This window comes from Loxodonta africana, chromosome 7 (assembly GCF_030014295.1).
Source record: "Loxodonta africana isolate mLoxAfr1 chromosome 7, mLoxAfr1.hap2, whole genome shotgun sequence".
In the NCBI taxonomy this organism is placed as follows: Eukaryota; Metazoa; Chordata; class Mammalia; order Proboscidea; family Elephantidae; genus Loxodonta; species Loxodonta africana.
In genome coordinates, this window is record NC_087348.1 from 38,483,916 (window position 1) to 38,508,338 (window position 24,423).

General features: G+C 53.0%; 1 protein-coding gene across 2 annotated transcripts in view; it reads right to left on the minus strand.

The window, feature by feature from the left end:
- Nucleotides 1–1,320: 1,320 nt before the first annotated feature.
- Nucleotides 1,321–24,423, minus strand: part of CD82 (CD82 molecule) — a 54,939-nt gene continuing 31,836 nt past the window's right edge. For both annotated transcript variants that reach the window (XM_023550694.2, XM_064288256.1), the window contains 7 exons: nucleotides 22,695–22,767; nucleotides 18,269–18,393; nucleotides 18,059–18,133; nucleotides 6,969–7,070; nucleotides 3,802–3,999; nucleotides 2,617–2,700; nucleotides 1,321–2,274 (listed from right to left, as the gene is read on the minus strand). In XM_023550694.2, coding sequence (XP_023406462.2) covers nucleotides 2,197–2,274; nucleotides 2,617–2,700; nucleotides 3,802–3,999; nucleotides 6,969–7,070; nucleotides 18,059–18,133; nucleotides 18,269–18,393; nucleotides 22,695–22,767 — 735 coding nt within the window. In that variant the 3' untranslated portion in view covers nucleotides 1,321–2,196. The remainder of the gene's footprint in view (nucleotides 2,275–2,616; nucleotides 2,701–3,801; nucleotides 4,000–6,968; nucleotides 7,071–18,058; nucleotides 18,134–18,268; nucleotides 18,394–22,694; nucleotides 22,768–24,423) is intronic.

Consider the following 24,423-nt stretch of genomic DNA (forward strand, 5'->3'; position numbering starts at 1 on the left):
AGAGGCAGCCCTCAGAGCACAGTAAGCAGCTGCAGGGAGATCCCTGACTGAGACAGAGTAAAGCCCCCCTGGAGCTAAGGCTTCTTCGACCCCAGAACTGGGCCTAGTGCCTCCTACAGTCCTGAAAGTGGGTTTGCCCATACCTCAGCCACTGAAAATCTGTTGCAAAAAATTAGTTAGGTTCAGATCAAAAGTTAGACTGTCCCTTAGGTGTGCCTCCTCTTTGCTGAGGACAGGCTCTCTGGCCAGGAGCCACCCCCCAACCCCCATCATCTCTTTGGGGAGCCAGTTTGTGGCTGCATCTTCCCTAGGTCTGAGAAACCCAACCCCTCTGAGTCTGAAATCACCTCAGGGGTCTGCTAAAAACGCAGATTCCTTGCCCTCCCCTGACACCTTCTGCATCAGAATTCCTAGGCCCTGGAATCTGCATTTTCACAAATGCTCCCCCCAGTGTGTGAGACCCACAGGCCTGGGCTGCTGAGGTGCTTGCAGTAGCCACAGAAAGGACTTAGGGCTCTGCTGCGCTCTTAGGCTGAGGTAGCAGCGCCACCTGGTGGGTCCTGCTGGAACACCTCCCATCCACTGCTCTGCCTGCCCCACTGGAGGGAGGCAAGGTGGGCCCAAGCCACGGGGGATGAGGGGAAAGAATACCCCCACCCTACCCCTTCCTGCCCCTCCAGAGACTTGGAGAAGTGGGAAAGGAGCAGATTCCTAGGTCACCTTTCCCCCTCGCCTTCCTTACCCACCAGAGCCCAGGGGGACTTCCCACCTCATCTGCGCCTAAAGGATGGGCAGGGGTGGGTGGGTGTGGGGGGGGGGCGCGGGAGCCTCAACCACTGGAGCTGTGCACAGGTACAAACTTCCTTTCAAGTCTTATATTTCACCTTAAACACCTCCCCGAATTCTGCACATCTTACTCCATCCTATGTCTTCAATTTGAAAATGTTTCCTCCACAAATCTTAGCAAAAAATAGAACGCTCTAGAAAGACAGGTCAAATTTATCCTGTGGTTTCTCTGAATCCATTCACCAGTCCACTTCTTCCAGGGGCACCTGCACCCTGGTCTCAGAAGCAGGAGCCCAGAGGTATGGTCTACACCTGTCTCAGCACCTAAGTCACACTCCAGCTGTCCCTGAAGACAGGCAGCCCCCACCCCCAAGCCCGGCCCATCCGGCCCATCCCTCTCCGGAGTGTGCCAGGCGGAGCAGGGGCGGAGACACAGCCAGAGAGCATCGTTCCCTGGGGGACAGCAGCAAGGAGCGCACCATTCTTCCCAGCCGATCCAGTGACCCCATGAAGCAGCGCCCCCCTGTGGCAGGCTGGGTTGTTACAAATCCTCTTTTTAATAGTCTTCACAGAATGTTTTACAGAACTGCGTATGCAGAACCCCACCCCGCTTCCCTGACAAGGCACAGCCTCACCCACTCCACTCCCGGGGGACAGAGAACTGCCTCTTAAAGTCTAGGCCAGCTTCTCCCAGGAGAGAGCGTCTCCCCCACCGCAACCCCACCCCCTGGATGGCTCAGGATCTCAGGGGATGCAGGGGCAGCTCTGGGCCAGGCCCTGAGGGCTTACCTCTCTAGCCCCCTAAGCAGTCCAGGGTGAGTCCACAGACCCCTTTTAGACCCAGTCCATCTGGGTCCTGCCTGGCACCAGCTGATCTGAGCTGCCTGGATAAGGGCTGGGGCAGGGCAGGCCAGGGGAAGGGATACTGCCCCTTAAATGTCAGGTACGCCTGCCCTCTCCCACTGCCCTTAATAAAAATGTAAAAACGTAAAAACCAAAGACATAGCCTCACAGTGGAAAAAAAGTCCCCCCCACCCAGTAGTGGGCAGTCCCCTGACAGCCCAGGGTGTTGCTGTATGTAACCCCTCCCCCCAATTGTTTAATATGCTTTCCCTTATACAATATACATCGCCTTGAGGGTGGGGAAAGCTGGCCCACCCTGATGGGCAGGGTCACTGCTAAGAGAACCCTGGGAGCAGTGGTGGAGAGACCACAGAAGGCCAGGGCCCAGCTGGTGGGACAACAGCAGGGAGAAGTGTCCACGCCTCAGAAAGCCCCCTACCTCCGGCCAGCACAGGAAGGGCAAGGGACTTGGCAGCAAGGTGGGAGGCAGGCCTGGAGGGGGAGCCAGGGGGACTCCTAGGAGCCCTGAGGTGGAGGAATCGGCAGGGAGGTTGGGACAGCAGTGCCTCAGTACTTGGGGACCTTGCTGTAGTCTTCGGAATGGATGTGCCGGCACAAGCAGATTGACAGAAGCATGCCCAGGACCTGTGGTGGAGAAGGGAGTCAGGAAGGGAGAGATGGAAGGTGGGCCCGCCCAGCCCCCTCCCCCGTTCCAGCCATGCCAGGAGGCTGGGAAGATCTCACTGTCCAGCGCAACACACAGGTTTGATCTGATTAAATGGATCCTCAACTCATCCACTGATGTGGGCAGCAGAGGTAACCCCAGAGAGGGACAGCATCTTCCCCAAGGTCACAAAGCCGGGCAGTGCTCCACCCAGGCTGCAGTGGGGTCTCTAAAAGCTGAAGGGCTACTGGCCCCGAACAGGGAGCAGGGACAATCAGGGAGGACAGAGCATGGGGAGGGGCTGGAGAGGAGGGGACCCTGACCTCAATGACAGCTACGCCCACACACACGCCCAGGATGATGCCCAGGTTCTCCTGCAGCCATTCCTGCACTCTCTTCATGCAGCCCTGCAGGGAAGAATATATGCAAGTTACCCCATGTCACCCCATGTTGGGTCATATCCCACCATCTGGCAGAAGAACCCCAGGAGTCACCGGGGCCCAAAAGGCCTGCATAGAGGGGTCTGTGTGGTTCTTGAATAAATACATTAACAAATGAGGAGATGAAGGATCAAATGACAAGGAAAAAATACATCAAAGGAAGAAACAATTGAAGGCGGGAGGCAGAGGAGGGAGGAGGGAGAAGGAAAGATGGGAGGGAGGAAGGAATAGGGAGGAAGGGAAGTGAGAAAGAGGAAGTGGGAGGGAGCATGGAAAGGGAGGAAGGGAGAAAGAGGAAGTGGAGGGAGAAAGGCAGGGAGAGGAAGTGGGAGGGAGGAAGTACGAGGGAGGAAGGGAGAAAGAGGAAGTGAGAGAGGAAGAAGTGGGAGGAAATGGGAGGGAGGAAGGGAGAAGGAGGAAGGGGGAGGATGGAGAGGGAAGTGGGAGGGAGGAAGTGGGAGGGAGGAAAGGAGAAGGAGGAAGTGGGAGAGAGGATGGAGAGGGAAGAAATGGAAGGAAGGAAGTGGGAAGGAGGAAGGGAAAAGGAGAAAGTGGGGAGGATGGAGAGGGAAGAAATAGAAGGGGGAAGTGGGGGGGAGGAGGGGAGAAGGAGGAAGTGGGAGGGAGGATGGAGAGGGAAGAAGTGGGAGGGTAGAAGAGAGGAAATGGGAGGGAGGAAGGAAGTGGGAGGGAGGAAGGGAGAAGGAGGAAGTGGGAGGGAGGATGGAGAGGAACAGGGAGGGAGGAAGGGAGAAGAAGTGGGAGGGAGGAAGTGAGAGGGAGGAAGGCAGAAGGAGGATGTGGGAGGGAGGAGGGGAAGAAGGGGGTAGGAGAAAGGAAGGGAAGGAGGGGGAGGGAGCAGGAAGAAGTGGGAAGGAGGAAGTAGGAGGGAAGAAGTGGAAGGGAGGAGGGGAAGGAGGGTGTGGGAGAAAGGAAAGGAGGGAGGACTGAGCTGTGGTCCTGGCAAGCCTAGCTGGCCTGAGTACATAAACCCACAGGGTGTCCCTGAGCCCAAAAGGCCCCCAAAGCCCTCAGAGCCCACCCCTGGCCCTATATCCCTCCACATACCTCCTTGTACACGGGCCAGTACTCAGGGTTGTTGCCAGTCAGGGTGGCATTGCTGGGCGCCTCGCAGAAGCCCTTCTCAGGTCTGTCTTTCTCTTGCCCCTTGTCCTCACAGGAACAGGGGTAGGTGATGTTGGTGCGATCCATAAGCTCAGCGTTCTCTGTCCAGTTGTAGAAGTTGACCCAACCGCAGCACCCCACCTGGGCACAGAGGGGGACAGGAGCTCATGGCCACGCCCACCTCAGGCTGTCAGCCCTCCTGGCAGAAGTGGGGCGTCCCCAGGACAGAGGCTCACTTCTGCCACTTCCAGCCCCTCTGATCTCAGCCCCGCCTCCAGGATCAGAGTTTAGGTTTCACTGTGGCTTCCATGAGCTACAAGGGGTGTAAAGGAGCCTTCAGGAAACAGACACCTAAAAACCAGGAGTCCCTGGGTGGTACAAACAGTTAACGTGCTTGGCTGCTAACTGAAAGGTTGGAGGTTGGGGTCCACCCCGAAATGCCTCAGAAGAAAGGCCTGGTGATTCACTGCCAAAAAACCAGCCACTGAAAACCCTATGGAGCCATGAGCAGCAGTCAATTTGACAGCAACTCCTTTCAGAAAACGACTGCCAAAAACGTAGAGCAGAAATCAAAAATCAGGACCTGCAAAAATTCAGAGAAGAAGGGATGTGTTCAAGTCTGGAGACAGAACATAGGTGTGCTGGACACATGGCGGGCAGAGGGTATACGGTCAAAGGTGTACAGTCTGCAGTCAGGCTCCTGGGTTCAAATCCCAGCTCTGCCACTTCCCAGCTGAGTAACCTTAGTCGAGTTACTGACCTCAGTTTTTTCATGTGCAAAATGGGGACAATAAAGGTTCCTAACTCGCAGGGCTGCTGGGAGAACTGCACGGGATGCCGAACGCAAAGCAGCCCACACGAGTCTGCAAAGCACAGTAAGCTCTCCAGAGCCACCAGTACCACTTTTAGACACTGAGTACCCGCTAGACTTGTGATGTGGCTCTGAGCTTCCTAGTTGCCAAGATGAAAAGAGAGACATAGTCAATTCCATCTTTTTAGAGGAGAGAATGCTGAAGTTTCGGAGGAGAAGAAAGTGTTTCTGGGCTCCGTGGGGCTCCTGAAGGGGCCTCCAGAGGTATCGGATCATATCTGGGTTTGAACTCCCGACAAAAGCGTCCTCAGGGGATTGGGACTGAGATTCCAGGGGCTGCACATGTGCCTGGTGCAGGAATCCCTCTGCTACCTCCCATCTGGTCAATTACCTCCCAAGGGACCCCTTCTCTCCACCAGGCTCCTTAAAGGGTGGCACTCGTCCATCCTGGGACATCCGTCTCCCTCTAAGCTTAGCAAAGGGTCTCAGCAATCGTGGCTCAAACTAACAGTGTCATGAGATAGTTCCCATGTGCACCGAGCTGACACAGCCGCCTCCCCAGGCCTGAGCTCCTCTGATCCTTACCAAAGTCTGTGAGCAGGGGTGGATGGCCCAATAAGCAAGGTAAGCACGGGCTTACTTGTGTTTACTAACTAATCTGTAGTGAACGATTTCACATGGGTTTCACCACATCTGAAGTTGTTCACTACAGATTAGTAAGTTAAGCACATGCAAACCTACGCTTACCTCACTGACTGGGTTATCTGTCCCTGTCAGGGATTATAAATTTGAAAAAGAGGCTTTAATTCTGTAGGAAGATGCTGTGGGGTTGGGAGAGAGACACGTGCCAGCCATACCTAGAAGCAGAATCTTTGACATGGTGAAAAAAACGTGAAACTGTTCACTACAAATGATCTGGTAAGCAAGGTAAGCACCGTGCTTACCTTGCCTATTGGATAATCCACCCCTGTCTGTGAGGTACGTAGGCCAGAAAACATCCCCGCTTCTTTTCACAGCTCAGAGAAGGGACATGCCCTTGCCACCTGGACCTGGTTTAACCTCCATCTTCAAACTATCCTGGTGCCTCAGAGCCAGGTTTCCTCCTGATGCCCCGTCCCCGCCCCTCACACACCACACACCACAGCCCTCTCCCCCAAGGCAGCAGTTGGTCAGTCCAGCAGGTCCAAAGTGACCAGTGTGTCCAGCACCCTCACAGGAGACAGGAGGAGGCTGCAGCCGAGAGAGGGCGGGGCCCAGCCAAGGACATACAGCATCAAGGACCAGGATAAGAAGGACACTGGGACCCAACCATCATGGCCATTTGTGTGTGATGACTGGTTCACTATCAAGGCCGGCCGGGAACCTAGTCAGTCAGTCAGCCGGTGAGTCTGTCGGTCTGTCAACCAGTCAGTGAGTCAGTCAGCTGGTGAATCTGTCCATCTCTCTCTTTAATTAATTGAGATGTAATACAAACATGTAAAGTGTACAAATCTGGAGTTCAGCTTGATGAATTTTTACATATGTATATACTGACATCACCACCACCCAGATCAAGATTTGGATGGAACATTGCCGTCACCCCAGAGGGTTCCCTCGGACACCTCCCCAGTCACTCCCCTCCCCAGGGGCAGCCTCCACTCAGACTTCTATCAGCATATCAGCCTTGGCACCAGTTTCTTAACACCCAGGGTGGAGCTCCCAACCCTCCCAGGCTGGCCTGGGCTGAGAAGGTGCCATGCTGCCCTCTCTTTGCCACAAATAGGGGCACCACAAGCCAAGGTTGCTCCTTAGAAGCAAGGATGGCGAGACTGTGTCTTACATATTTTGGACATGTTGTCAGGAGGGATCAGTCCCTGGAGAGGGACATCAAGCTTGGCAAAGTACAGGGTCAGCAGAAAAGAGGAGGACCCTCAATGAGGTGGACTGACACAGTGGCTGCAACAATGAGCTCAAGCATAACAACGACTGCGAGGATGGCACAAGACCGGGCAGTGTTTCGTTCTGTTGTGCATAGGGTTGCTATGAGTCAGAACCGACTCGACAGCACGTAACAACAGCACAAGCCAAGGAGCTGCCTCTGAGACCCTGGACCCTGAGTGAGGAACCGTGGTGTTGGCCGGGATGCCCGGGAGGGGGCTGATCAGAAGCCCCCCACGCCCCAGCAGATATACACTGACTGTCAGGCATACACAGGCACCAGGGACAACCGGACCCGGGCACGGGAGTACATAGACTCAAATATTCAGGCACACACAGGCCAGAGAGCCCTCCTTGCAGCCCAAGTCCCCGCCTGCCTTACCTGTGCCTGTATGTAGTCCCACGTGTCCTGCAGGCTATCCACCCGGCTGCTGTTGTAGTCCCGGATGAGGCTGATCACGGCGTTGCCCATCTCCTGCTTCACCTGCAGAGGGCAGGGCAAGGACCTGGCTCAGACTGCCTGAAGCCCACGCCTGGCCACACCTACTGAAACTGCCCTCTCCAACAGCCATCCTGGGGACGTACAGTCACTGCCCCAGGGTGTTCAATTGTTTCTGTACAACCCCTCCCCTGGCCAGTTCGTTCTGGCTCAAACCCCAGCTGAGAATTTGCATTTCTAAAAAGCTCCCTGCTAAGAATTAATTTACATTTCCACCCGATATACTGAATCAGAACTTACTTTTTTTTTTTCTCATTCAAAAAATTGTACACAATTGTTTCAGGACCTGGGTTGCCATGCACGCTCCCCCTTTTCTACCCCTGGTTCTCCCATTTCCATTTATCCAGCTTTCCTGTCCCTTCCTGCCCTCGCCTTTCCTTTTGGGCAGGTGTTGCCCATTTGGTCTTGTATACCTGATTCATCCAAGGGAGCATGTTCCTGCATGTTATTGTTTGTTTTCTAGGCCTGTCTAATCTTGGGCTAAAAGGTGAACTTCAGGAGTGGCTTCGGTTCTGAGTTCAAAGGGTGTCTGGGGGCCATAGTCTCAGAGGTCCTTCCAGTCTCCATCTGACCAGTAAGACTGGTGTTTTTTATGAATTTGAATTTTGTTCTACATTTTTCTCCCGCTCTGTCCAGGACCCTCTATTATCACAATAGAGCTAGTGGTGGTAGTAGCCAGGCACCATGTAGCTGTTCTAGGCTTAGTTCTTCTGGGTTCAGGAGGCTGTGGGTCATGTGGTGCCTTAGTTCCCTGGACTAATATTTTCCTGCGTCTTTCATTTTCTTCATTCTCCTTTGCCCTGGACAGGATGGGACCAATACATATATCTTAGGTGGTCGCTCGCAAGCTCTGAAGACCCCAGATGCTACCCACCAACGTACGGTGTAGAACATTTTCTTTATGAACTATGTTCTGCCAATGGACCTAGATGTCCTTGGAGAGAATCTACATTTTAACAAGATCCCCAGATGATTCTTATGTATAACTTCCCGGGAACCCCTGTTAGAAACGTAAATTTTCAGGGGTTCGAACCAGACTGGGGAGCCAGCTCCATGCAGTCAGTGCTGACCACTGCTGGCCCCTGCAGTCTATTCTGCACTCAGCAGCCCTTTCACCAGGACTCATTCCGTCACTGCAGAACCTGCCGCACCTCCCCGCACCCCCCCCCTCCCCCAGCCTCCCACCACCCTCAGTGTCCTCTCAGTGGCCTATAAGGCCCCTGCTCCTGCCAGGCTTTGTTTCCTCCGTTTTTACTCTGCCTCAATGACACTGGTCTCCTGGCTGTCTTCATAGAGAAAACACTGGCTTACGAATAGGGCTGAAAAAGGAGTTCGTGGAACAAAAGGATCCAGCCCCAAAGGGTCCTACTTACTGCAGCTTTTCGAGAACAAGTCTGCTGTGCAAAGTGAGGCAAACCTGAAACTGCCTGGTGCACTAAGGCCAGGCCTCCCTCCTTTGGTACAGGCAGCCCTGCCACAAATGGGTGCTGCCATCTTACACCAGCCCTGCCTGGCCACTCGCTGCTCCTGGCCTCTCCTGCGGACCTTGCCCAGAGGCCTTCCTGGGGCACACGTGTGGAAAAGCTGGTCACCATCACCTGCAGTGGCTACAGGAATACCAGCAGGCCCGAGAGTGAGCAGGGGTCCCAGGGGATGGCCACACACCAGCCCCTTGGTTCCTGAGAAAGAGGAGTTGGGAGAGATGGGCAGGTACTTCCAGGCAGGGGGTTTCAGAGGCTAGCTCAGGAGGCCGTGTGTGGGGGGATTCCTCCAGCTCCCCACAGGCAGCCTGGGTTCCCTTCTCTGCCTCGGTGCTGCGCTCAGAGAACCCACATCCTGCAGATGGACCTGTAGCCCTGGCTCCTGGCCCCACTCCCTTAACTGCCCCAGGGAAATCAGCCACCCTGTGAGCGCACTCTGCGTTTCTTCCCCTAAATAAGGCTCTGAGCATGATTCTCCCCTCTCCCCTCATTACAGAGCTCTCCAATTTACAAAGGTTTCCTGTCAGCAACTAATCACAACAACAGTAATGGTGGCTAACTCTTATCAACACTTATTCTGTCCCAGGTGCCTTGCTAAGCACTTCTAATGTATTATTTCCATTTAATCCTCACAGGCAACCTATGACACGGGTATTTACCTGGTCCCCTCATTTTAGAGATGCAGGAAACAAGGCCCAGAGAGGTTAATTAACTTGTATGAGGTCACGCAGCCAACACGTAGAAAAGCTGAGAGTTGGACTCAGGCTCGTGGAATCTACCCAGAGGCACCTTTGAAGAAGGGCCCAGCAACCTACTTCAGAAAGATCAGCCACTGAAAACCCTATGGAGCACAGTTCTACTCTGACACAAGGGGTCGCCATGAGTTCGAATCGACTCTACAGCAATAGTTTGGTGTTGGGGTTTTTGTCTGATTCTGGAATCCAGATTTTTCCCCATGAAGCTCAATCAGCATTTAAACTGCATCCCCATACCTTGAAGGTTGGCCAGAGCAGCTTTAATGGGGACCACAGAAAGGAAGGAGTTGGCCCAAGTCACACAGCTGGGGCTGGCTGTCTGCACATCTTATGTCTTTCTGCCCCAAGCATCTGTGCTGCACCTTGGCTCCCCAGAGATGGCAGGGTCCTGAAGGTGTGGAGAGGAGGGGGTTCCCCAGAAGCATCTGCGTGGAGAGCTGCCTCTCTGACATCCTGTGCTACCCATCCAGCCTCCCCACCAACCTCAGCCTCTATTTATGCCCCATGCAATTTCCATAGCAGCCCCAACTTCCCTGTTTCCCATCCGGGCCCCTGTGATGCGAAGCTGATATAGGCTGGGTGGTTTCCACTGAGGCTGGGTGGTTTCCACAGAAATGCCACACCATCCTCCAGCCCAGAGCCTGACTGAGCCAGGCCATAGGGACTGTGGTCACACGGCTGGCTCAGCTTGGAGCCTCCGCCTTGCCTTGGGATCGCATTGCCCAGGAGGCCTGAGCTGGGAGTCCAGGGAGGTCACCCTGGCAACCAGGCAGCTACTGAGTCAAGCGTGACCGGGAGAGGGAGTGAGCAGGCATTCAGTATCTCACTCACCCCAGCAGGGGCCTCTGTTATTTCTGCCTGCCCTGCACCCATTTCCCTGCTTATTGAAAGAGCAATTTGTTTCCTTGGGGGGACTCCCCCTCAGTTACCCCATAGGGCTAGAAGCCCTGCCCCCTCATTGCCATGGGTGGGCATAAGACCCAGGTCGGCCTCTTAGTGCCTTCCACACCATGGGCACAGCGAGTGGTACCCCAAACTGGCCCTCTCTTTCCCAATAAGCTGGTGGGACCAGAGCCCACATTGCTTGCTGGTGGCCACCTCGGTCTCCCTTGGGGACAGCCACCTGAAGGAGAAGGGAGTCACTCAGAGGAGAAGGGAGTCACCCAGAGGAGACTAAGGCCAAGGGATAGAGGGGGACAGAGTCCTGGTGGCAGCTTTGGAAGTCTGGAGCCAGCTGAGCTTCCAGCCAGCTCTGGTCAGTGTCAGTTGAGTCGCTGTCACGTGCAATGAACAGACCTGCCCAGGTGGGCTGTATAGTTGACAAGGTCTGGCTGGCAGTCCTACTCTGTCCTGTAGGGTTGCTATGTGTTGGAATCGATTCGACAGCAACGGGTTTGGTTTTTGGTTTTGGTACAAAACGGAAATATGGGGCCCCTTGTTTAAAAAAATTTTAAGAATGTCAAGACAGCAATAGCAGAGCATAAAACTGAGCATGGCACCCTTCTAAATGTGGGACCCTAGGCAACTGTACCAAGAGCCCTGGTGACATAGTAGTTAAGAGCTTGGTGGCTAACGAAAAGTTTGAATCCATCAGTTGCTTCTTGGAAACTCTATGCGGCAGCTCTACTCTGTCCCATAGGGTCACTATGAGTCAGAATCGACTTGACAGCAATGACGTTTTTTTTGCTTGTTGTTGTTGTTAGGCAACTGCACAGGTTGCATGCCTATGAAGCCACCCCGGTCCTACTCATTTCCGGAAGAGAAAACTGAGGCTCAGAACATTGGAACATCTTGCCCAAGATCACACAGCTAGCAAGCAGCAGAGATACAGCTCTAACCCTGGTCTCATGTCAGAGCCCTGTGATCTCCATCTTGGCAAGCCACCACTGTCTCCCCCTTACCTGGGAACCCACGGTGTTCTGGGTTTCTCTGCCATCCCCACCACAATGATGTGATCAGGTCTGACTTTGTAGTGTGACTTCTCACAGTTAGAGGAGACCTTTAAGCCCAGCATATCATCTAAATGTAAGAATCCTCCCATACTTTCCCAGGCTCTGCTTAAATGCTACCCGTGACGGGGAACTCAGTACCTCACACAATAGCACGTGCCAGGGGTGAGGGGGCTCTTGAAAGAAGCAATTAATTTAAATTAGGCCCAAATGACTTTTACCCATTTGTATTAGATCATATCCTCCCTGGCTACCTCTCCTACCCCCTCTACACAGCCCCCAGTCCTGGCTGGGGCCTCAGAACAAACGAAATCTCTCTCTCCCAGAACAAATATCCTTCAGATACTTATGACCAGATCATGTCTCCCTACACCCCCACCTCTCCAGGGTAATTTTCCCAGTCCCTTTGCCCACTCCACGCTTTTTACTCTGATGTGTCATATTCCACTTATAACAAGGTACCCCAAACACACAGAGATGGACCCCATCGTCCTGTCCTCTCCCCAGGGTTCTCATGAGACATGTTGCCATAGATTTTGCTGGACGCAGATACAGCAGGCCTGAGACTTTGTTCTGGTGTCCTCACAGGAAATGGGGACCCTTTGCCGTGACAAATGTGGAAGAGGTGGGCGTGTCGCCCCTTAGTAATCACCAGAGTCCTTCCTGAAGCCCAGATGCCATCCTCATAGTCAACTACTGTAGAATTCTGCAGGGGTCTTCATCATGTCCCACCAACCACCTGTAAGCTCCTGAGGGCAGGGCCACAGAGCCAAGCACCTGGCGAAGGCTTGGAGACTTCCACCAGCTTCTCTCCATGACCCCTCCCCAGATGGATAGCCTGGATGCCACAGTCTCTCCTCCCTGAAGGGATGAGAAAGGTCACCTCTCCCTGCCCCATAGAAACCCAAGCCAGTGAATCTGAAAGTTTCCACCACAGCAAGAAACCACCTCACAGAGAGCTACCTGTCCTCTTAGAAACCCGTTTCACCTCCTGTGCCACCAGGGCATGCGCACTGCGTCTTAGGTGGGAGAGGGAAGGGAGAGAAAGGAAAGTGCCATTCTGACCAGCCTCTTCTCTGGAGAGCATACAGCAGTCATGTCCAAGCCACTGTCACCTTCTTCCCCACACACAGTTTCCACCCAGGCCGAGGGAGGCCCTTCCCCTCCAAAGCCTCAGCCCCCCAGCTTTCTGCTTCAGTGCCTCCACATGTGCCCTCGAGCCCCTGATCTAACTCCTCGGAGCCCCAGCAGCTCACCTGTACAGCTTGTTGGGAGGCTTAGCTTCCTGGCCTGTGCCAGCACCTAGCTCAGTGCCCAGCATATCATGGAAAACAATGTAACACTTCCTCCCTTCTGATCCCCTCCCACCCTCCACTGACCAGAGAGAACAACTCAGAATCCCAGAGTGTCAGGGCTGGCTCAAGAGATCACTCGAAGCTCAGAGAGGCTGGGCAACTTGTCCAGGGCCACAAAGCAATTGGTCGGAGAGCCCACTAGAACACGGCCCCTGAATCCCAGATCTGAACTCTACCCACTAAGCAGAGGCTAGATGACAATCAGACGGGGAAACAGCCAGAGGAATCTCAGCGTCACACCCAAATTCTGGCTCCCACAGCCCTTGCTAATACCAATATTAATATGGAGGACAATAAGAACAGCTGCCATTTATTAAGCCCTTACTGGGAACTTTAATGAAGTTAATAGCGGGGCCAATAATAATAAACACTTGCAATGATAGCAGTAAACATCTGTTCTGAGCCAGGCGCTGCCCAGACAACTAACGCTCTGAATTCTCACCGTGGCGCCCTGGGGTCAACATGCTCCAGCAATGACACACGTTTAGAGTTTAGAAAGACATTGGGGTTATTATGTCACACCCCAGTGGGGTCTGGAGCAGCACCCTACAATCATTACCATTCATATTTCCCAAGGGGACACTAAGTGGGGGTAAACGAAGACTATATATAGTCTCACTTCTGTTTCAGGTTCGATTTTGCCACCAAATGAGTTGTAAATGATATTTTTCTTTTCCAAACTTTGTTTTGTTTTTTTTTTTAATTTCAGAGTTGCAAAAAAGGGACAGTGGAGTTAAGAGTTACTTTACCTCAAGCATTTTGACCTTTACCCCTGGCCTCTGTGAAATAGCGCTTAGAAGAATTGGGCTATGTTAGCCACACCTGAGGATTTGTATTAATGAGTAGGAGCCAGTCTGGAAGCCTACCCGGTAACCAATCAAGAATGTGCAGATTGGCAATAAAAGACCCCAAATGAAACACAAACGCTCAGTGAGGCTTCCTGAGCTGGGAAAACCCTGGAAGGAGAGCTTCCGGTGGAAGAACATGCCCTCTGCATCCGGGACCTTTCCAAACTTCACCTGAGTCCCTCTCCATGTTACTCCTTTACCGTAATAAACCACATGATGGTATGTATTTAATCTGAGTTCTGTGTGACATTGCAGGGAATTATGGAACTCAGCAGACAAATGGGGGTGGGGGGAGAAGGGAGAGGTTGGTGTCAGACAATGGAGAAATTGGAAAGCGGGGATATACTTTCACCTCCGCCTCCTAGGAACCAGCTTTGTGCGGTTCTTATTCACGAAATTATTCGTTTGTGTTATCATTTGACAAATGAAGCCGCTGAGAGGCTGAGTAACTGCCCAAAGTCTGAGGGCAAGTGTTCCAACGCAGGCCCACTGGTTCCAGAATTGAGGCCCCACGCTAACTTTATTTTATGAAAGTATTGCAGTCTGAGCTCACGTCAACCCTGGGTGGAGGTGGGAGGTCGGGCAGGTTTATTCTCCTAAATTTATAGAAGCGGAACCCAAGCTCAGAGACTACGTGCCCTGCCCAAGGCCCACCAGCCTCCCGCAGCCGCTGCTGCCCTGTCCTGGGAGGTGGGCTAGGAAGGGCGGCGGGCAGCCTCAGAGACCACTTAGGAAGAGCCCAGGGATCACTCGCACCCGCTTGCCCAGAAGGCATGGAGAGCGGGGCCCAGCTCCTTTCTAAAGACCTTTCTTCTTCAGGCTCAAACAAGCCCCGCATCCCCAGCCAGGCCTCATCTTCAGGAATAGATACCACCAAGGGCGTGTTTATTCTTCCATGAGGATTTACAATGTGTTAGGAAAGAAAAAATAAATCATTTGTTCCAACTCAGGCAATAGAGCGGCGCCAGAACTTCCCCAGCAAAGCCAGGAAATTTCCCTTAGCCTCCTAGAAAAGGAGATGGGCTCAGGTGAGGTGGGCTGGGACCAGGGATGTGAGGTGTGGAGCCTGTAGGTGGTGGGGGAGGCAGAGGAGGAGGCAGCAGGGTACAAGGGACAGAAGCTGGACCGGAGTCAGGAGACCTGATTCTCCAGACAAGCCCTGCTCCAGGGCTGTGGGACTCCTCCAGAGCTTGGTTCCTCAGTCAAGCAGAGATTTTACCAACCCGTGTGTGTGGATGGGGGAGGGGGGGGGCTCAGGGGCATTGTGATGCAGAGGGAGGGCACGGGCCCTGGGTCAGAGGAATCAAGGTGGAAATCTCCACTCTGATGCATGCCAACTATGAGACCATGGCCAAAGTCACTTCACTTTTCTGGGCCTGTTTCTTAAACTGGAATATGGTTATAAAAATGAAATGTGTATAAAGTTCAGCTCCTAGCATGTGGTTGGCATCAAACAGATGGCGGGGGTGGGGGGTGGGGGGGTGGGGGAGGAGCTTTATTATTAAGTGGCAAAATTCAAGGGGTAAGAGAGTGGACTGCCCAAGACTCCCAAAGAGATGACGAACTCCTGAGTCAAAGAAAGCAGCTCACTGGGGTCTGGTTCTTATGTACCGTGATCATGAGGTACCACGGACTGGGCTCCAGAGAAGTCCCAGAAGATGTTGCGCAGAAACGACGACCTGACCCACAACCCTCTCACTTGGGAAGATGCTTCACTTGCCTTCCCTAACCACTGGTTTCCTGTTTAATAGCCAATCAAACTTCCTTTTGTCTATGGAATCCAGAGTTTCCTCTCTTGCCTTGGCTTCCAGGAAGCTCAGCACTTAAATTAGCCTTCAGCTGCTGTATCTATATTGTCTTCTGGCTTTAGAAAAAATGGCACTTCCCTTTCTCAGTGTGGGTTCTGATCTCTCTCATTTTGATTTTAGTTATCTGATACCTACATTGGGAGCCAGAAACATTTCTCCCAGGAAACAGGCTGGGTGTGGATTATAAATAAGTAAAGCAGACTCTGGTGGGAACCACCACAATGAAAGTTTCATCGACACAGATTCAGAAGCCAGGCAACTGGGTTCAAATCCTGGCTCTGCCATATACTAGCTGTGTGACCTTGGGCAAGTTGCTTAACTTCTCTGTGCCTCAGATTCCACATCTGAAAGTGGGGGAATTCATAGCACTGACCTAGGATTGTTGTGAGAAACAAATAATTAAATATGTGTTATGGATTGAATTGTGTTCTTCAAAAATGTGTGTCCACTTGGGTAGGTCATGATTCCCAGAATTGTGTGGTTGTCCTCCATTTCGTGATCTGGTGTCATTAGCTACGTGTTGTAAATCCCAACATCTAAGATGTTAATGAAGCAGGATTAGAGGCAGTTATGTTAATGAGGAAGGTCATAATCTATAGGATTAGGTTGTATCTTGAGTCAATTTCTTTTGAGATATAAAAAAGAAGGTAGCAGAGTGAGAGAGGGACCTCATGACCATCAAGCAAGAAGAGCCAGAAGCAGAGTGTGTCCTTTGGGCTAGGGTCCCTGCACTGAGAAGCTCCTAGACGAGGGGAAGATTGATGACAATGACTTTCCCCCAGACCCAACAGAGAAGAATCCTTCCCCTGGAGCTGGTGCCCTGAATTTGGACTTCTAGCCTCCTAAACTGTGAGAGAATAAATTTCTGTATGGTAAAGTCATCCAGTTGTGGTATTTCTGTTACAGCAGCACTAGATAACTAAGACAGTATGTTAGGAACACTTAGTACCAAACATGTTCTAAGTTGTTAGTTGTTGATGTTGTTGTTATGTTTTATTAGCTTCCTTCCAAGAGCAATCTGAGACAACTTGGCCTTCAAGTGGTAAAATGCAGGAATTTCAGGAAAGAAGCTTCTGTGTCTTTACCTGCCCAGAGCCCACCTGGCTGCTGGCCCTGCCGACCCCACCAGTGGACAAGAACTCATAGCACTGGAAGAAGGCATGGCCCCAAGGCTCAGCGGGGCCACAGGTATGTGCAGGGGTCTAGGGTAGGAGGGTGAACTCTGGGCTTTGAGTCAGGGCTTCTGGGCTTTCGCCATGGTGTGGCCACTGACCTCCCCCACCTCGCCTGCAGAATGGGGACTCCCATACTACCATGTGAGGACACAGTAAGAACCAGTGAAAGATTGAAAGCAAAGTCCAATGCTGTACTCAGTAGATGAAGTGTGCTGAGTCAACTGCTGGGATGGTGGGGGTTTTAGTTGCTATGATTGATGATACTGTTATTCATCTCTTTGAGCGTCTGTTCCCCTAGCTGGCAGCGTAACATGTACACCGCAGAGCTGCTGTGAGGACGAGATAATGTATGTCGGGCTTCTAGAGCGAGCACCCATAGTAGGTGTTCCATGAATGATAAATGTGACAGTCACCACTGACTGTCAGCCAGACCTTCTCAGCTCCCTTCTCTCTGTGCCTCTGTCTTTAGAGTCTGGAAGCTGAATACTCATTTTCTCAGCCTCCTTTGAAAGTGAGATGTCCCTGTGATCCCATCTGGGAAAGTCTGCTGGAGGGCTTGTTTTTCTGATAAAAGGGGTAGCCATGGTTGACATTGCCTCTTTCCCCTTCTTCTGGCCACAGGAGTGCAGATGTCATGTCTGGTGCTGCAGCAGCCATCTTGTGACCATGAGGTAAGTGCCATGATACAGAAAAGTTGTCACAGTGAGGATGCTGAACAGACAGTCAGAGCCCAGGTCTCTGAGCTTCCAAAGCAGACTTTCGGTTAAGTCAACAACAAATGTCCTCAGAGTTTCAGCCATAGTCAGTCTGATTTTCTATTCCCTAAAGCTGGCCCTCTTCCCACTGACACAGGACTAATGTTGTGTTATCAGTCTCCTCCCTGGGCCTTGTCTATGGATGGATTTAATATTTGCTAAAGTGTCTTTAAGGAGCCCTGGTGGTGCAGTGGTTAAAGGACTCGGCTGCTAACCTAAAAGTCAGCAGTTGGAACCTACCAGCCTCCCTGTGGGAGAATGATGTGGCAGCCTGGCCTCATAAAGATTTACAGCCTTGGAAACCCTACGGGACAGTTTCACCGTGTCCTGTAGGGTCGCTATGAGTCAGAGTCAACTCAACAGCAGTGGTTTGTTTGTTTTTTTTTTAAATAAGGCTTCTTGATAATAACAAGAATGAGCATTTATTGAGTGCTTAGTGGGCTGCTTACTGGGCCACATACTGGGCTAAGTGTTTCACTAAGATAATCTGACTGGATCCTCACAGCAACCCTGAGAGTTAAGTTTTATTATTTTCCTCATTTTACATACGGTGAAACTGAGGCATAGAGAGGCAAGCAGCTTACCCAAGGCCACATGGCTAGAAAGTTGAGGGGTAGAGCTGAGATTCAGGCCCACTCAGGCTGAGACTCCTCCCAGACATGCTGCTTTCTCTCAGTCTACCATTTGCTAACAAGGGACATGGGGTCTGTCTAGGAGGCTGCCCTGGTACCTAGTGGGTTTGTGTGTGACAATGGAGAGGCTTCTTGTCTATCCCCCACCCCCAGTGCCAATCCCCCGTGTAGCTGGTCCAGCCCGAGGGGGAGAGGTGGAAGATGAGGGTGCTTACCTTGCCCATTTTGAAGTAGAAGAGGGTCCCAGCAACCACCTGGGCAATGAGGATCAGGAGGAGGAGGGCAAAGTACTGGGGACACAGAGCAGGCAGAGTCAGCTGTGGGTTCCCCAACCAGTTGCACCCATCCCTCTCCCCTTAGGAGCTGCTCTCCACCCCGAAGTCTGGCCATGGCTGGGCGGGCGGCAGGGGAGGGTCTGTACTCACCAGCCCCAGCAGGCAGCGGACCTCTTTGACGGCACCGATACAGCCCAGGAAGCACATGAGCATGGTGACGGCCCCCACGCTGATGAAGACGTAGGCCCCCACCTTGAGTGAGCTGTCGGAAGTCTCTGAAGGGAAAGGAGAGAAGGCCATTTGTTCCGGCCAGCCTGCCCGCCTCACTAAGTCCAGAATTGGGGCAGGGCCCCTTCTCAGAGTCAGGGTGTGAGGGTCAGCCATCTTTCCCTGCTGGCTTTTTGCCACCCAACAAGAAACCTGGTCCCTCTCACCTTTGGAAGCTGCCTACCCTGGATGTGCCCACCTGTCTAAAGCTGTGACCCAGCCCAGCCCCTGCCACTTCTTTACTCCATTTCTGATTTATTTGTCTTCTTTAGCATTCATCAGTACTGAACAGACTCTGCATTTCACTGGTTTATCTTGCTTCTGGTCTGCCTCCCACACAAGAATGTGAGCTGCAGAAAGGCAGAGACTTGACTTGTTCCTGCTGGACCCCCAACTCCAGGAACCGGGCCTGGCACACGAGGTGCTCTGTGAATGCCTGCAGGCACTGGGAACAGCAGAGAAAGGCCTAGGAAGGAGTAAACACCAAGTACCCAACCACTGCTGTAGAGTCAATTCTGACTCATAGCGACCCTACAGGACAGAGTAGAGCTGCCCCATAGGGTTTCCAAGGAGCACCTGGCAGATTGGAACTGTTGACCTTTTGGTTAGCAGCCATAGCACTTAACCGCTACGCCACCATGGTAAGTTTGGAAAATGGAAAGAAGACAAAAAAGAATGGACAGGTGTGAGTGAGAGAATGGAAGGGCGATGGCTGTGCTTAGAGGCTGTGGCTAAGCTGCTGAGGAACAAGCCCCCCGGGTGGGTGGGGTCAGCAGTTCCGTCAGGACACTTGCCCAGTATTTTCCGAGAAGTCCAACAGATCATAGAAGGTAAAGCTCAGGCCAGTTTCCAGCCCTGGGAAGGGGGGATGCTGTACCCCTAGGGGTGTTGAGGGTTGAGGGGGACGTGCTCCGCACAGACAGGCAGCTGCAGTCCCAAATGCTCTGGGAGGCGGCTAGGGATGGATGTTTTCAGAAGGCTGCAATGCAGATTCCTGGGCCCACCACAAAGGCTCTCCCAGGAGAAGGCCTGGTATTTGCATTTCTAATGTGCTCCCCTAAGGAGTAAGGCACTGCCAGGGTTGACAGTTGACCTTCAGCAGGGAGAACACAGATCTGGGTGGTCTTGACTCCCTAGGGGACCTGAGGCTGAGATCCTGCCTTGGTCACGAGGGGCATTAGAGTCCTTAGTAACGCTGGAGGGGGTGGGAAGGAGGGTGTATGATCTAGCACCACTTCCTGGACTTGGACAGAATGTTCTGGAGCTCAGGAAGAGCTCTGGCGGGCCCACCTCCAGTCTCAGGGCACAGGGGCAGCGCTGCCAATCTCCTCATTCCCAGGCTTTCACTCCCCTGACTCTCAGCAATCTTCACAGGCAGAGGGAGGCCCTCAAGTTTTATTTTTCCAAAGCTTCCTGGGCTTGGGTTCCTGCAAGTCTCCCCAGAAAGAGGAAGTAGCACTGCCTAGAAATCACTGGGTGCCAGCCTGAAGCAGGCCCTATATCCAAGCTGTCCAGGTCACTTTCCACAATAGCCTTATGAGGGTGAAATTCACATTCTGACTCGTCTATAAGGACCCCGAGGCTGAGAGACGCCAAGGTGTCTAGCAGCAAGGCCAGGGGCTGAGGCCCCAGCTCCCAAGGTGTCTAGCAGCAAGGCCAGGGGCTGAGGCCCCAGCTCCCATCCTTCCCTGTGGGCCAGCCAACCTGCACGGGTCTCCGTCTCAGAACATTTTGTTGACACCAGCCCCTGTCCTCACCCAGGGTCTCCGCCTACCCCGAATCTGAGCAACCTGACCTAGGACGGGGGCAGCTGCATATCCTGGGGTACCCACCCACCGGGGATGGCAGCCAAATCCCTTTGGTCTTGCTGAGCCGAGCAGGGCCCAGGAAGGTAGAGTGGGAGTGGCCCATACCGAAAGGGCCTGGGCCCAAGAGAAGGGGGTTCTAATCCGAGTTCTGCTGCTAACGTGCTCTGACGCTGGGCAAGCCCTCTTTTGGGCCTCTTATTTCTCTCTGTAAAATGGGGCTAATAATTCCTACTGCTTAAAGATGCTAAAAGGATTAAATTTTATATAATTCATTTAATTATTTTACTATTCATCAGGAGTTGTTCTAAATTCTTTTCAGATATTAACTCATTTAATGTCTCACAATAACCTTGTGATTTTATTATCTCCTTTTTAGGGATGAGGAAACTGAGGCACAGAGAGGTGAAGGAACTTGCCTGAGGTCACACAGCTAATTGGTAGCAGAGCCAGGATTTGAACCCTGAGTCCAGAGCCTGTGCTCTTGCTTTCTTTCATTAAGGCGCCGACATGTGGCATGCAGCAGAGGAAGCCACTCACCTGAGTTTGAGTCCCAGCAACCCCACCTTCTAGCTATGTGCCCTGGATAACTTACTTGACTTTTACGTGCCTCAATTTTCTCTCTAAAATGGGGATAACACCTAGCCCCACGGACTCACAATGAGAATTCAGTTAGGTAAGGTAAGAAGCTGTGTCACATAGAACCAGCACATAGAAGGTCAGGAGCCCTGGGTTCCCTGTTGCAACTCTCACTTGTTGTATGACTCTTAGCGAGACATTTCTCCCCTCCATGAGCCTTAGTTTACCAGGTGTGTAGTAAGTGGGCTAGCAGGTCTGTGTTTCTGAACCTGGCTGCCTGGGGATTCACGCAGAGATAAAAACACCAGCGGGCAGGCCCTACACCCACGCCTTTGGAATCGGGCCCGATGGAGTAGAGCCCAAGGAATTTGTAAAAAGCATCCAGTGCACTTAGGGGGCCTCCAAGGCCTGGCCAGCTGCAGATTCCCAGCCCCGCAAAGTCAGCAGGCCAGAGAAGGGCAGGCTGGGGCGCAGAGGGCAGAAATGCGGATGGGCAGGCTGAGCATCTAGACTTTGCCCTGTAGCGCAGGGCCTGCTGGGTGTGAGCCATGGCCCAGGAAGCGGTAGCCTGAGCCAAGCCAGGGCCCAGAGGTGAGTTCCGTGTTAGAAGGGTGTAGGGAGAGTAGACACCCAGCTGAGGCAGAACGCCCAGCCCCACCGCTGGAATGGGGGTGCAATCTGCAGCCCCCGAAGGGGAGGCAGGACTGATGGCCCCAGGGCACATCGGATGTGGCTGGAGGGTGGAACATCCTGGTTTCCTACCACATGCTAGCGAGGCCTGATCCCCTGGGACAGGGTGACAGGTGTGGCCCTTCTCTCACCCATGCCCAGCCTGGTTCCGTTTTATTCAAATTAGGCAGCTGTCATGGGCCTGAGTTCAAACCTGCTGCTGTGGGCAGCTGCTGGGAGGGGAAGTGAAGAATGGGGCAGTGGCGTCACTGAGCTCCTTGGGAGTCCATGACAGACCAGTGCAGCAAGCCCAGCAGGCTGCCTGGAGGAGACTGAGCAAACCCCAAAGGGCTCTTATCACCTAGCAGGAATGCCGTGGGCTTCTCTCCTTCCTGCTTTCTCCAAAGAGTGAGAAGGAGCTTCTCATCGTGGTTCACCCTGCCACATGCAACTTTTAGGACCAAAACTTTTAGAGTTTGAATCCCACATTGACCACTCAGAAGCTGTGTGAACTAGAGCAAGTGACTTAACTTCTCTGAGCCTCTGTTCCTTCATTCATCTGTAAGGTAGAATAGAATAGTGCCTTCCTCACAGGGCTGTTGTGGGACTATTGTTGTCAGCTACTGCCGAGTCGGCCCCGACTCATGGTGACCTTATGTATAAGGCCTGGTCCTATCCCATCCTCACAGTAGTAGGTATGTTTGAGCCCACTGCTGCAGCTACGGTGTTAATTCATCTCATTGATTATTTATATATGCAAAACCCTTGGCATCATGCTTGGCACACAGCAAGTGTGGTTAAACGGGAGCTGCCCTTGGCATCTTCCTTGTCCAGGCACATGCCCGACCCACCTCACTGGTGTCCTTCAGCCACACCTGACAGTCCACCTTCCCTGGCTCTTTCCTCTATCCCTCCACAATGGGGAGGGAAGGGACTGTCGCCCACATTTTGCTGAACAGGCAAATGGAGGGACAGAGAATATAAGAAACTTTCTCAAGTTCAGGGCCAAGGGAAGGGGCCAGGGTGGGAAAGCAAGTCTCCCTCACCACCCCCACCCCCCACTCAGTGTTCTCCACACAACAGCAGTTTTGTTTGGAGAGGGAGAGAAAATTCCTTCTGGAATCCCCCGCAGAAGACCCATGGTGCGGTGGTAAGCAGCAGGACCTGGCTAAGCTCCTTGTGGGAGAGGCCTTGCCTGCGGCCCTACCCTCCCCTCCAGAGCAGGCCGACGGCAGGGGACACAGAGGGGTCCTTACGTAGGACAGAGATGAAACTGCTCTTGTCAACCAGGATCCACACCCCGAAGCCCAGGATCACTGCACCCAGGATCTAGAAGGAGAAGGGGCGCTTAATGAGTCCAAGAGTGGGTGGGATGCAAGGGTCCCTCCCGGCTGCCCCTGCGAGTCAGGCCAGGGAGGGACAAGCAGAGAGACACCTCCATCCTTTCCTAGCCCATAGAGGTCAGGATGACCTCAGGCCCCAAACCCCAAATCCCAACCAACCCAGCAAACCGGGCAGGAGGGTCATAGGCAGACATCCTTTCTGCCCACCCACTGCCCACCCACTGCCCACATGGTCAAGCTGAGCCCACTGGCTCCACGGGGCCCAGCCCCCTGCCCAGGGGTCTCCTGACCCTTTCTCATGCTCACTCCCTCCACTCCAGCCCAGCCAAGCCCAGGTCAGGGGCTGTGAGCTTCCCAAACAACCCAGCTTCTAGGGAAGAACCTCCATAGGCTTGAACTTCCAAGTCCAAATTGTCCTTCACCTCCAGGACCACCTCCTCTGGGAACCTTCCCTTACTCCCTCAGGCAAACCTGTTGTTGTGTGCATTCAAATCAATTCCAACTCACAGGGACCCTATAGGACAGAGTCAGACTGCCCCATAGGGTTTCCAAGGCTGTAAGTTTTACAGAACAGCCCTGGTAGTCCAATGGTTAAAGCACTCTGCTGCTAACCAAAAGGTTGGCAGCTCGAACCCACCAGCTGCTCTGAGGGAGAAAGATGTGGCAGTCTGCTTCTGTAAAGATTTATAGCCTTGGAAACCCTATGGGGCAGTTCTATCCTTTCCTTACAGGATCACTAAGAGTCGAAATTGACTTGGTGGCAGTGGGTTAATTTTTAGGGAACCAAACTGTAACTGCAGGACTAGAAAGGCAAATGAATGAGGGGTGACTGGCGCAGGCCCTCCCCGCCCCCCCCAACCAGTGTGGGGTCCACAAGGTGCATCCCCAGCCAAGATCCACCATCCCACAAAGCCGGGGAAGTACCCATGGTCTGGGTGAAGGCACAGATTCCCTCATGAGGTTGGCCTTCACCTGGGGCCTGGCCTGGGTCCACCTGGGAGATAAGCCACGTGGAGTGTCCCCGCCCCCCAGGATGCCACCACCCACTTCCATCACCTGCCTTGCGTTCCCCTTCATCCGGGAAGCCTTTGCTGACTCCCCCGTGAGGTCAAGCACTTCATTATCTGCCTTCCTAGAGGTCACAGCTGTCATTCCCAGCATTCACCTCAAATGCACTTTTATAATCCCTTTGAGTATTCATTTGGTTAAGCCCCTTCTCCACCCACCCCCACCCCAGAACATAAGCTCTATGGGAGCAGAAATCATGGCTGAGACTGTCTACCCAGCACCCAGGGCAGGGTCCAAATCCACGGAGATGTTGAATACACATTTGTTGAGTGAATGATGGTGGAATGAATAAATACACATAGTTTCCTCTAACACTCCTTCCCTCTAACCCCTCTCACCTCCCACCACCCTGCTAAATAAACGCTTCCCCCTTCCCCACACACACACCCTGGGTTCCCCAATAGGAACTGGTTGAGCCCCCCTGGATGGGGCCCCAGGCTGGCCCCCAAAGCTGGCCTGAGAGAAGCTTTTCCAGTCTCTGGATCCACAGGGCAGCCTGGGAGCAGGACAGGAAGGGACACCTGGCCAAAACCATCAACCTTCTCCTTTTCTCCAAAAGGTCTTGGCCTCTCCT